This window comes from Rhinoraja longicauda, chromosome 41 (genome assembly GCF_053455715.1).
Source record: "Rhinoraja longicauda isolate Sanriku21f chromosome 41, sRhiLon1.1, whole genome shotgun sequence".
Taxonomy (NCBI): domain Eukaryota; kingdom Metazoa; phylum Chordata; class Chondrichthyes; order Rajiformes; family Arhynchobatidae; genus Rhinoraja; species Rhinoraja longicauda.
This window is the reverse complement of record NC_135993.1, coordinates 8,734,410-8,746,564: the sequence shown is the minus strand read 5'-3', so window position 1 is coordinate 8,746,564 and position 12,155 is coordinate 8,734,410. Positions and strand designations below refer to the sequence as shown.

General features: G+C 54.1%; 1 protein-coding gene across 1 annotated transcript in view; it reads right to left on the bottom strand.

The window, feature by feature from the left end:
- The window catches only part of LOC144611740 (protein FosB-like), an 18,752-nt gene extending 8,351 nt beyond the window's left edge, over positions 1-10,401 (bottom strand). Inside the window, exons 1-3 of the mRNA XM_078430973.1 lie at positions 9,976-10,401; positions 2,799-3,080; positions 114-221 (exon numbers count right to left, since the gene is read on the bottom strand). Coding sequence (XP_078287099.1) covers positions 114-221; positions 2,799-3,080; positions 9,976-10,104 — 519 coding nt within the window. The 5' untranslated portion in view covers positions 10,105-10,401. The remainder of the gene's footprint in view (positions 1-113; positions 222-2,798; positions 3,081-9,975) is intronic.
- Positions 10,402-12,155: the final 1,754 nt, after the last annotated feature.

Here is a 12,155-nt window from a genome sequence, read left to right as displayed (position 1 = left end):
GGGGCTGGTAGGGAAAGGGGGGTGGGGGAGAGTAACGGTAGGGGGCCCAAGTACACTGCTTTGCCTGGGGGCCCCATAATGCTGTATAAACGGCCCCGAGGGGAGCAGCTTACGTTCTGCAGGCGGTCGGTCAGATCCCGGCGCCGGTTGCGACACTTGGCGGCGGCCAGTTTGTTCCTCTCTCTGCGGACGCGGCGCTTTTCCTCCTCCTCGGCCGATAGCTGCAGGTGGGCAGACGGGCAAAAGGTGTTCAGTCCCCCGCCAAACACGACCCACACCCTCCACCCAACACCCCCTCTCCCTCACAAGCCCCCCCCCCTTCCCCTCCTCAAAACCCCATCAACCTCCTTGTAAAGAAAGCCCCTCTCTCTCCACCCCCCCCCCCCCCCCCCCCCCCCTCAATCAGTCAAACACAGATCATGACCCAACAGAGTTTTGAAAAACACTTTCTGGAATTAGAAACAATATTGTTTCCCAATGTTGGGGGAGAGTCCAGAACCAGGGGGGCCGCACGCACGCACACACGCACACACGCACACACGCACACACGCACACACACACTCTAAGAATAAAGGGGGAGGCCATTTAAAACTGAGGTGAGAAAAAACACTTTTTCACCCAGAGAGTTGTGAATTTGTGGAATTCTCTGCCACAGAGGGCAGTGGAGGCCAATTCACTGGATGGGTTTAAGAGAGAGTTGGATAGAGCTCTAGGGGCTAGTGGAATCAAGGGGTACGGGGAGAAGGCAGGTTACTGATTGTGGATGATCAGCCATGATCACAATGAATGGCGGTGCTGGCTCGAAGGGCCGAATGGCCTCCTCCTGCACCTATTTTCTATGTTTCTGTCTGCAGTCCCCTTGCTTCGCCTTCTGGGGGAACCTACACACGTATTAACTCAGGGTCCACCAGCCCTGTGGTGGTTGATGGACCACTGTAGACGGAATTGGGTTCTGTATCGGAATAGGGGGTGGAGTGACCGCCCCCCCCCCTGACATCAGCCTGAAGGAGGGTCTCGACCCGAAACGTCACCCATTCCTTCTCTCCACAGATGCTGCCTGACCCGCTGAGTTACTCCAGCACTTTGTGTCTACCTTCGATTTTAACCAGCATCTGCATTTATTTCGTCCTACTAGCTTGGCCATCGTGGGCAGGTTTGGCTAAGGAGCCAGCTTCCATGCTGTAGGTGCGTCTATCCCTGGTTGACCGAGGTGTTTCTCAGCACAGCTGTACCATGGAGTCAGAAGAAGGGTCTCGACCCAAAACGTCACCCATTCCCATTTCAATAGACAATAGACAATAGGTGCAGGAGTAGGCCATTCGGCCCTTCGAGCCAGCACCACCATTCAATGTGATCATGGCTGACCATCCTCAATCAATACCCCATTCCTGCCCTCTCCCCATACCCCCTGACTCCACCTCCACTATCCTTAAGAGCTCTATCTAGCTCTCTCTTGAATGCATTCAGAGAATTGGCCTCCACTGCCTGCTGAGGCAGAGAATTCCACAGATTCACAACTCTCCAGAGATTCTCCAGAGATGCTGCCTGTCCCGCTGAGTTACTCCAGCATTTTGTGTCTACCTCCAGTTCCTTGCCCCAGCGTGGCTGTCCTCCATGCAAGAACACCACAGAAGATCATAACTCAATACGTGATAGTAGAATTAGGCCACTCGGCCCATCAGGTCTACTCCGCCATTCAATCTCTCCCTCCTAATCCCATTCTCCTCCCCATAACCCCTGACAAACATACTAATCAAGGACCTATCCATCTCTGCCTTAAATACATCCACTGACTCTGCCTCCGCCTTTGGAGCCACCTGTCCTAGCCTGTGTGGTACCTCAGCTGCACAGAGGCAGAGAAGAGAGCTCTTCAGCGGGTAGTCCATAGAGCTCAGAGGACCATCGGAACACAGCTACCAGCCTTGGAGGGCATCTACAACACGCGATGCCTCAGAAAAGCCACCAGCATCCACAGAGACTCCTCACACCCCTGCAACAGTCTGTTCGAACTCCTTCCATCGGGCAGACGAGACAAGGCCTTCTACGCCCGCACCTCCAGACTCAGGAACAGCTCCATCCCCAGGGCCATAGCTGCCATGAACCGGTCCTGCTGAGCCGGATGGTCACAACGCACAGTGAACCGGCACAGATCTACTTGCACTTTATTCTGTCTTAAAACTGTTGCAATCTGTTTCGTTGGGTTGTTGTTGTTTAAATTAATACTGACTAGCTAATTAAATTATTGCATCGTATGGGAGGCGCATTCCCAATCTTGTTGTGCCCCTGTACAATGACAATAAAGATATATTGTATTGTATTATAGACAATAGACAATAGGTGCAGGAGGAGGCCATTTGGCCCTTCAAGCCAGCACCACCATTCAATGTGATCATGGCTGATCAGTACCCCGTTCCTGCCTTCTCCCCATACCCCCTGACTCCGCTATCCTTAAGAGCTCTATCCAGCTCTCTCTTGAATGCATTCAGAGAATCGGCCTCCACTGCCTTCTGAGGCAGAGAATTCCACAGATTCACAACTCTCTGACTGAAAAAGTTTTTCCTCATCTCAGTTCTAAATGGCCTACCCCTTATTCTTAAACTGTGTGGCCCCTTGTTCTGGACTCCCCCAACATTGGGAACATGTTTCCTGCCTCTAACGTGTCCAACCCCTTAATAATCTTATACGTTTCGATAAGATCTCCTCTCATCCTTCTAAATCCCAGTGTATACAAGCCTAGTCGCTCCAGTCACACATCGTGTGTTTGGGCGTTTGCGGCACGCACTTTAACGCTGACTCACCGTCTCGTCCCGTGCCCTACGGGAGCGGCTGGCCCGGGCGGGCTTGGGCGGCTGGCCGCTGGCATAGGAGCACATGGCCGGGGTGGCGTAGCTGGTGCTCGGGAGGTTATACGGGTCGATGGGTGGCTGGGCCATGGAAGGGAGTGGATGCTGGGGTTGTGTCTGAGCCACCGAGGAAATGACGGTCGGTTGAACCATCCACTGGAGATCCTGGCTGGTGGTAATGGCGGTGAGGGTTGGCACAAAGGATCCTGGCAACTCGCCCACGCCCGTCGCACACTCCTGAAACACATTCAAACGGAGGACATCGTTCATGAAGGAGGTCTTGGATTTGGGACTAGATGGGCATTGAGGGGGGGGGGGGGGGGGCAAGAGCCTGGAAACTCTCCGGAGAGTTTCAGTCACTCAGAGTGATACAGTGTGGAAGGAGGCCCTTCAGCCCAACTTGCCCACACCGGTCAACATGCCCCATCTATACCAGCCCCACCTGCCTGTCACGCCCTTCTAAACCTGTCCTGTCCAGATGTTCCTTAAACATTGAGATAGTTGCAGACACTCATAATTAATTCAAATGGTGTTTTGCTTTTGAGAACTGGGAATCTCTTTTACTCTCCAGAGGGGGGGGGGGGAGAGAGGGGGGGGGGGAGAGAGGGGGGGGGGGGGGAGAGGGGGGGGGGGGAGAGAGGGGGGGGGAGAGGGGGGGGGGGAGAGAGGGGGGGGGAGAGGGGGGGGGGGAGAGGGGGGGGGGGGAGAGGGGGGGGGGAGAGGGGGGGGGGAGAGAGGGGGGGGGGAGAGAGGGGGGGGGAGAGAGGGGGGGAGAGAGAGGGGGGGGGAGAGAGGGGGGGGAGAGAGGGGGGGGGAGAGAGGGGGGGGAGAGAGGGGGGGGAGAGAGGGGGGGGAGAGAGGGGGGGGAGAGAGGGGGGGGAGAGAGGGGGGGGAGAGAGGGGGGGAGAGAGGGGGGGGGAGAGAGGGGGGGGGAGAGAGGGGGGGGAGAGAGGGGGGGGGAGAGAGGGGGGGGAGAGAGGGGGGGGAGAGAGGGGGGGGAGAGAGGGGGGGGGAGAGAGGGGGGGGGAGAGAGGGGGGGAGAGAGGGGGGGGAGAGAGGGGGGGGAGAGAGGGGGGGGGAGAGAGGGGGGGAGAGAGGGGGGGGAAGAGAGGGGGGGGAAGAGAGGGGGGGGAAGAGAGGGGGGGGAGAGAGGGGGGGAGAGAGGGGGGGAGAGAGGGGGGGAGAGAGGGGGGGAGAGAGGGGGGGAGAGAGGGGGGGAGAGAGGGGGGAGAGAGGGGGGGAGAGAGGGGGGGGAGAGAGGGGGGGAGAGAGGGGGGGGAGAGAGGGGGGGAGAGAGGGGGGGAGAGAGGGGGGGAGGAGAGGGGGGGAGAGAGGGGGGGAGAGAGGGGGGGAGAGAGGGGGGGGGAGAGAGGGGGGGAGAGAGAGGGGGGGGGAGAGAGGGGGGGGAGAGAGGGGGGGGAGAGAGGGGGGGAGAGAGGGGGGGGAGAGAGGGGGGGGAGAGAGGGGGGGGAGAGAGGGGGGGGAGAGAGGGGGGGGAGAGAGGGGGGGGGAGAGAGGGGGGGGAGAGAGGGGGGGGGAGAGAGGGGGGGGAGAGAGGGGGGGGAGAGAGGGGGGGGAAGAGAGGGGGGGGAAGAGAGGGGGGGAGAGAGGGGGGGAGAGAGGGGGAGAGAGGGGGGAGAGAGGGGGGGAGAGAGGGGGGGAGAGAGGGGGGGAGAGAGGGGGGGAGAGAGGGGGGGAGAGAGGGGGGGAGAGAGGGGGGGAGAGAGGGGGGGAGAGAGGGGGGGAGAGAGGGGGGGAGAGAGGGGGGGAGAGAGGGGGGGAGAGAGGGGGGGAGAGAGGGGGGGAGAGAGGGGGGGGAGAGAGGGGGGGAGAGAGGGGGGGAGAGAGGGGGGGGAGAGGGGGGGGAGAGAGGGGGGGGAGAGGGGGGGGGAGAGGGGGGGGGAGAGGGGGGGGGAGAGGGGGGGGGAGAGGGGGGGGGAGAGGGGGGGGGAGAGGGGGGGGGAGAGGGGGGGGGAGAGGGGGGGGAGAGGGGGGGGAGAGGGGGGGGAGAGGGGGGGGAGAGGGGGGGGGAGAGGGGGGGGGAGAGGGGGGGGGAGAGGGGGGGGGAGAGGGGGGGGAGAGGGGGGGGAGAGGGGGGGGAGAGGGGGGGGGAGAGGGGGGGGGGAGAGGGGGGGGGAGAGGGGGGGGGAGAGGGGGGGGGGAGAGGGGGGGGGAGAGGGGGGGGGGAGAGGGGGGGGGAGAGGGGGGGGGAGAGGGGGGGGGAGAGGGGGGGGGAGAGGGGGGGGGAGAGGGGGGGGAGAGAGGAGGGGGAGAGAGGTCACCGTGACCCTCCCTTGACCCCTTCCCTCTGCTGACAGAGTGATCACGAATTCTTATTTGTGATTCAAAAAGAAACATGGTCCTTAAAAAAATTATACAAAAATGAATGAGTACGTGGGTTGCTTTACATGAAGTTTGTCGTTCAGTCTGTGCATTTATAGCAAAACACAACGTGCTGGAGATACACAGGGGGTCAGGCAGCATCTGTGGAGGGAATGTCTGGACAACATGCACATTGGAGCAGAATTAGGCCATTCGGCCCATCGAATCTGCTCCACCGTTCGATTATACTGATCTATCTTTCACTTCCAACCCCATTCTCTGGAGTGTGTGAGAGATACCACAACCCATTATTACCCTGTAGTTTGTTTGTTTCCACCACTTCAGATTACACAATAACTTTTTCCACCCAGGGTCGAAATGCAAAGCACTTGAGGGACATAGGTTTCAAATGAGAGAGGGGGGGGGGGGGGGGGGGCAAAGTTAAAAAGAGATTTAGTTTAGAGATACAGCGCGGAAACTGGCCCTTCGGCCCACCGAGCCCACCCCGACCAACCATCCCCGCACACGAACACTATCCTACACACACTAGAGCGCACTTTGCAATCTTTACCGAAGCCAATTAACCTACAAACCTGTATCACAGAATGCTGGAGTAACTCAGCAGGTCAGGCAGCATCTAGGAGAGAGGGAATGGGTGATGTTTTGGGTCCTAGATGCTGCCTGACCCGCTGAGTTACTCCAGCATTTTGTGATACCTTCGATTTGTACCAGCGTCTGCAGTGATTTTCTTAACCTACAAACCTGCGCGTCTTTAGAGTGTGGGGGGAAACCGGAGCACCCGGGGAAAACCAACGCAGGTCACAGGGATAACGTGCAAACTCAGCACAGACAGCACCCGTGGTCAGGATCGAACCCGGGTCTCTGGCGCTGTGAGGCAGCAACTCTACCGCTGTGCCATGGGGTGTGTTGTTTTTACACTGAGAGGGGTGGGTTTCTGGAGGGGACAGATGCAACAAGGGATGGGACACGTTAGACGCAGGAAACATGTTCCCAATGTTGGGGGAGTCCAGAACCAGGGGCCACAGTTTAAGAATAAGGGGTAGGCCATTTAGAACAGACTTTTTCAGTCAGAGAGTTGTGAATCTGTGGAATTCTCCGCCTCAGAAGGCAGTGGAGGCCAATTCTCTGAGTGCATTCAAGAGAGAGCTAGATAGAGCTCTTAAGGATAGCGGAGTCAGGGGGTATGGGGAGAAGGCAGGAACGGGGTACTGATTGGGAATGATCAGCCATGATCACATTGAATGGTGGTGCTGGCTCGAAGGGCCGAATGGCCTCCTCCTGCACCTATTGTCTGTTGTCTACAGTGAGGTTCAATGGGCTTTTAGATAGGGACATGGATATGCAGGGAATGGAGGATTATGGATCAGGTGCAGAGAAGATTAGTTTAATTTGGCACCATGCTTGGCAGGCAGATTGTGGGCTGAAGGGCCTGTTTCTGTGCTGTACTGTTTTCTGTTCCCACTCTGCCGTTTTGCATTCACATGTACCAGTCTTTAACACCTGTACTGTTTACTCTGAGCTTCGTGCAAATCACAATTTAATTGAGCTGGTGTACACACAACAAATTAATAGAAACATAGAAAATAGGTGCAGGAGGAGGCCATTCGGCCCTTCCAGCCAGCACCGCCATTCATTGTGATCATGGCTGATCATCCACAATCAGTAGCCCGTGCCTGCCTTCTCCCCGTATCCCTCGATTCCACTAGCCCCTAGAGCTCTATCTAACTCTCTCTTGAATGCATCCAGTGATTTGGCCTCCACTGCCCTCTGTGGCAGAGAATTCCACAAATTCACAACTCTCTGGGTGAAAAAGTTTTTTCTCACCTCAGTTTTAAATGGCCTCCCCTTCATTCTTAGACTTAGAAAGAAAGAACTGCAGATACTGATTTACAACAAAAAAAAAGACATCATGCTGGAGTAACTCATCTGGACAGGCAGCCTTTCTGGAGGGAATGAATGGGTCTGAAGAAGGGTCTCGGCCCATTCCTTCTGTCCAGGGACGCTGCCTGGCCCGCTGAGATACCCCAGTGTTGTTGTGTCTGTCTGGGGGAGTATTAGAGAGGCAGTTTTGGGTTCGGCCGCCTTGTGACAAACGCTGGTTGTGGAAAGGTTCCTCTATGCGTTACTCCTGTGCGTCAGTTTGCATTCGCGTCTCTGGTGAGTAGTGTAACGGCTCAGCTCGTTACTCACCCTGCAACACATTTACAAATCTCCGGTCGTGGGCAGCCGCAGAGATTCGCCCGTTGTGAAAAGACACGGGTCCCAAACATGAATTGCAGAGTGGGTTAACAAACGATGGGCTTAGAAGGTTGGAGTTTAGAAGGATGAGGGGGGACCTCCTTGAAACTCACCGAACAGTGAAAGGCCTGGATAGAGTGGATGTGGAGAGGATGTTTCCACTAGTGGGAGAGTCTAGGACTAGAGGTGACAGCCTCAGAATTAAAGGACGTGCCTTTAGGAAGGAGATGAGGAGGAATTTCTTCAGTCAGAGGGTGGTGGGTCTGTGGAATTCTTTGCCACAGACGGCTGTGGAGGCCACAAGTCAGTGGATACTTTTAAAGGCAGAGATAGATTCTTCATTCGTACGGGTGTCAGGGGGTTATGGGGAGAAGGCAGGAGATTGGGGTTAGGAGGGAGAGATAGATCAGCCATGATTGAATGGTGGAGTAGACTCAATGGGCTAATTCTGCTCCCAACACTTATGATCTAATGCAACTCAGCGGGTCAAGCAGCATCTCTGGAGAACATGGATAATCTGAAGAAGGGTCCCGACATGAAATGTCACCTATCCATGTTCTCCAGAGATACTGCCTGACCCGCTGACTAACTCCAACACTTTGTGTCCATCTTATGAAGAGAGAGAAAGAGAGAGGGAGAGAGAGAGAGAGATGGGGATTTTTCTTTCTAACTCGATTTAATCAAACAACATTAACAAAGAGTAAACATGACATTGCAGGGATTCGAGAGGTATTTGGCGAAAAGGGGACAGGGGAACAGAAATTTTCCACACGGGTTAAAAGACGATGCAATCATCTCTCAACCAAGTAGGACAGATACTAGAATGGAGGGCGATGGGGAGAATCATACAAGTGTGTAGGAATGAACTGCAGATGTTGGTTTAACCCGAAGCTAGACACAAAATGCCGGAGTAACTCAGCGGGACAGGCAGTATCTCCGGAGAGAAGGAATGGGTGATGTTTCGGGTCGAGACCCTTCTTCAGACCAGCAACTGCAGTTCCTTCCAACACTTTTTGATTAAACCAGAATCTGCAGTTCCTGGCATGTCCTCTCTGTCAAACACTGCGTATACAGTGGACGCTGCGGAGTCCACTGCATCGAGTTACAATCGGCCTGCCAGATAGCAGCTGGGGCTCCTGGACGCTCAGGTCCAACAACAGCATCTTTCCAACAAACCACCAGGCTACTGAGCTTCTAAATTCCAGTGTACACAAGCCTAGTCGCTCCTGTCTTTCAACATATGACAGTCCCACCATTCCGGGAAATGAACCTAGCAAACCTACGCTGCACGCCCTCAATAGCAAGAGTAACCTTCTTCAAATTTGGAGACCAAAACTGCACACAGTACTCCAGGTGCGGTCTCACTGGGGACCTGTACAACTGCAGAAGGATTCCACAGATTTACAACATTAAATCTTTCCTTGAGTCCTCGAGTGCTGTGCTTACAAGCCTGCTGTGCAAAGCGGTGCAATTGTTCCGCTTCGGCACATAAACACGCCAACACAGAATACTCTGCCAGCAGTTCCGGGAGTGTGGAGTGTAGCGAGTCCGGGATCCCGCCGCTTTCCATTCACAAAAAAAAAACCCGGGCGGTGGGCGGGGCACATGCGTAGCGTCACCCGGAGCGTGGTTGCCGTGGCGACGTTCCAAAATAGAACGCGGCCTGACGTCAGCGCGTCGCGCCCCGGGGGGGGGGGGGGGGCGGGGCTGGCGTAGCGTCACCCGGAGGGTTCCAACACGTCAGACCTTACGCACGCAACCGAGTCCCAAATGCAAGCCGAGAGGTTTCCAACTCACTGCAAACTATTGCAATTCACCCTCAAACCGATTGCAATCGACCCGACGCACTAATGCAGCCGCGGCCACATGCATTTGTCATCAACAACAATTAATTTTAATTGCCCCAATACACCTAAACTGACACCTTTGACCTGCACATGTCAATAATCAACATGTTCCTGTCCTGAGTAATGCAAGAAAATAACTGCAGATGCTGGTGCAAATCGAAGGTATCTATTTCACAAAATGCTGGAGTAACTCAGCGGGTCAGGCAGCATCTCAAGAGAGATGGAATGGGTGACGTTTCGGGTCGAGACCCTTCTTCAGACGAGTAAATGCCTCCTTCCCTCTCAGCCAACATCTAACCCTACATTTATTTGATAAATGTAGCTTTGAGCTTTGTGGTTTTCAGGCCTTACCTTCCATATCTCTAGTCTCCCTCTCCCCTGACTCTAAGTCTGAAGAAGGGTCTGGACCAGAAACGTCACCCATTCATTCTCTCCAGAGATGCTGCCTGTCCCACTGAGTTACTCCAGCTTTTAGTGTCTAGCTTCAAATTATTTCCTTGCTTATTGCTAATATTGTTACTAAATACTCCCGGTTACAGCACGCCGTAAAGTTCAAGGGTAGTACCAGATGCTGGTTTAAACCAAATACAATGCTGGAGTATTATGTTCTCCAGAGACGCTGCCCTGACCCGCTGAGTTACTCCAGCACTTTGCGCCCCTCTACGATGTAAAGTCCGCCTGGTTATATAGGCAGTGCCACTTACCTGTGCCGCGGTGGTCGGGCTGCCAATACTCTGACTGAAGGAATCCACGGATGACAGATACTGAGGCTCCGAGGGGGAAGAACTGCATCTTGAAGCCGAGTCGAAGTCGCCTGAAAATCCCTGGTACATGTCCTCCCAGTCGCTGATCAGCCACGATTTGTTTCCCCTTGAATCCAGTTTCCCGTTTGTAAGAGGACAACTATTTTTTTTTTAAAAACCTAGTACTGGCGTCCGATGAATGAATGATGTTGCTGTTGCTGATCCTCCTCGCTTGCCCGCTGACTTTATGAATGAAAAACCAACTGCTCGCCCTGCCTTCTTATAACCATGTATCCACCGAACGTCAGGCTCATTAGAAATAGCAAGCTGCCAGATGGGAAGGAAAATGGTCAAATTCCAGCACTCGACGACAGGAACAGCGGGCAGAAGTGAAGCAGCCGTGGCCCGAGCTACAAATGGCACTCCAGTCGAGCTCCCACTCTGTTTTATTGCCGAGGAGACGCGATAAAACCCCTCCTGCGATGTAGCGCCGCCCATCCGGGATCCCTGACGTACATGCCCAAATATGGAACTGTGTAGTTCGCTGTTTATTGGTAACCAAGCAGTGACGTCAGAGGGAATCCCTCTCTAGACAGCGCTGAACATAGAGAGGGTTTTAAATAGAAACCAATTCTTTATTTTTAAATTTGATGCCATAAATTCTACCTATTAAATTGTATAAGATTTAAATTTCTCCAGGGGTGCATAATATACCATCCATTCGCTCTTACCTCCAGAAAATGTGAATATATCCCTTACGTTCTCACATTGTCTGAATGCATTCAAGAGAGAGAGCTAGATAGAGCTCTTAAGGATAGCGGAGTCAGGGGGTATGGGGAGAAGGCAGGAACGGGGTACTGATTGAAAATGATCAGCCATGATCACATTGAATGGTGGTGCTGGCTCGAAGGGCCGAATGGCCTCCTCCTGCACCTATTGTCTATTGTTAGAGGCAGGAGACATGTTCCCAATGTTGGGGGAGTCCAGAACCAGGGGACCACACAGTTTAAGAACAAGAGGTAGGCCATTTAGAACTGAGATGAGGAAACACTTTTTCAGTCAGAGAATTGTAAATCTGTGGAATTCTCTGCCTCAGAAGGCAGTGGAGGCCAATTCTCTGAATGCATTCAAGAGAGAGCTAGATAGAGCTCTTAAGGGTGGCGGAGTCAGGGGGTATGGGGAGAAGGCAGGAACGGGGTACTGATTGAAAATGATCAGCCATGATCACATTGAATGGTGGTGCTGGCTCGAAGGGCCGAATGGCCTCCTCCTGCACCTATTGTCTATTGTCTATTGTCTATTAAATACATGTGTGTGTATCTTGGTGACACTGTGGCATAGCGGTGGATCTACTGCCTTACAGCGCCAGAGACCCGGGTTAAATCCCGACTACGGACGCTGTCTGTGCGGAATTTGTACGTTGACCTGCGTGGGTTTAATCCCACACTCCAAAGACGTACAGGTTTGCATGTTAATCAGCAATGCAAAGTTGCCCCTAGTGTGTGTGTAGGATTGTGTTAATGTGTGGGGACTCGGTGGGCCGAAAGGCCTGTTTCACTCAACTAAACTATACATCCCTTCTCTCCAGAGATGCTGCCTGAACCGTCTAGCATTCTGTGTCTATCTCTCGGTGTATGGTCTTGACTAATATTCATGACTCTCGATTATAAATGTCAACAGTTACTACTGCACGAGAAGAAACAGCGAAGCGATTTTTAATAAATACCTTAGATGATGCTGCATAATTGACATTCCTCCTTTTAAAAATGCCCGTGAGACGTTTTAGTTTAAACTCAGACATGAGGATAATAGACGTTGGCTCCGGCCCAAACTTCACACAGAGGGTGGTGGGTGTATGGAACAAGCTGCCACAGGAGGTAGTTGAGGCAGGGACTATCCCAACGTTCAAGAAACAGTTGGACAGGTACATGGATAGTACAGTTGGGGAAAACAACTGCAGATGCTGGTAGACATTATCGAAGGTAGACATAAAATGCTGGAGTAACTCAGCGGGTCAGGCAGCATCTCAGGAGAGAAGGAATGGGTGACGTTTCGGGTCGAGACCCTTCTTCAGACTCATGGATAGGACAGGTTTGGAGGGATATGGACCAAACGCGGGCAGGTGGGACTAATGTAGCTGG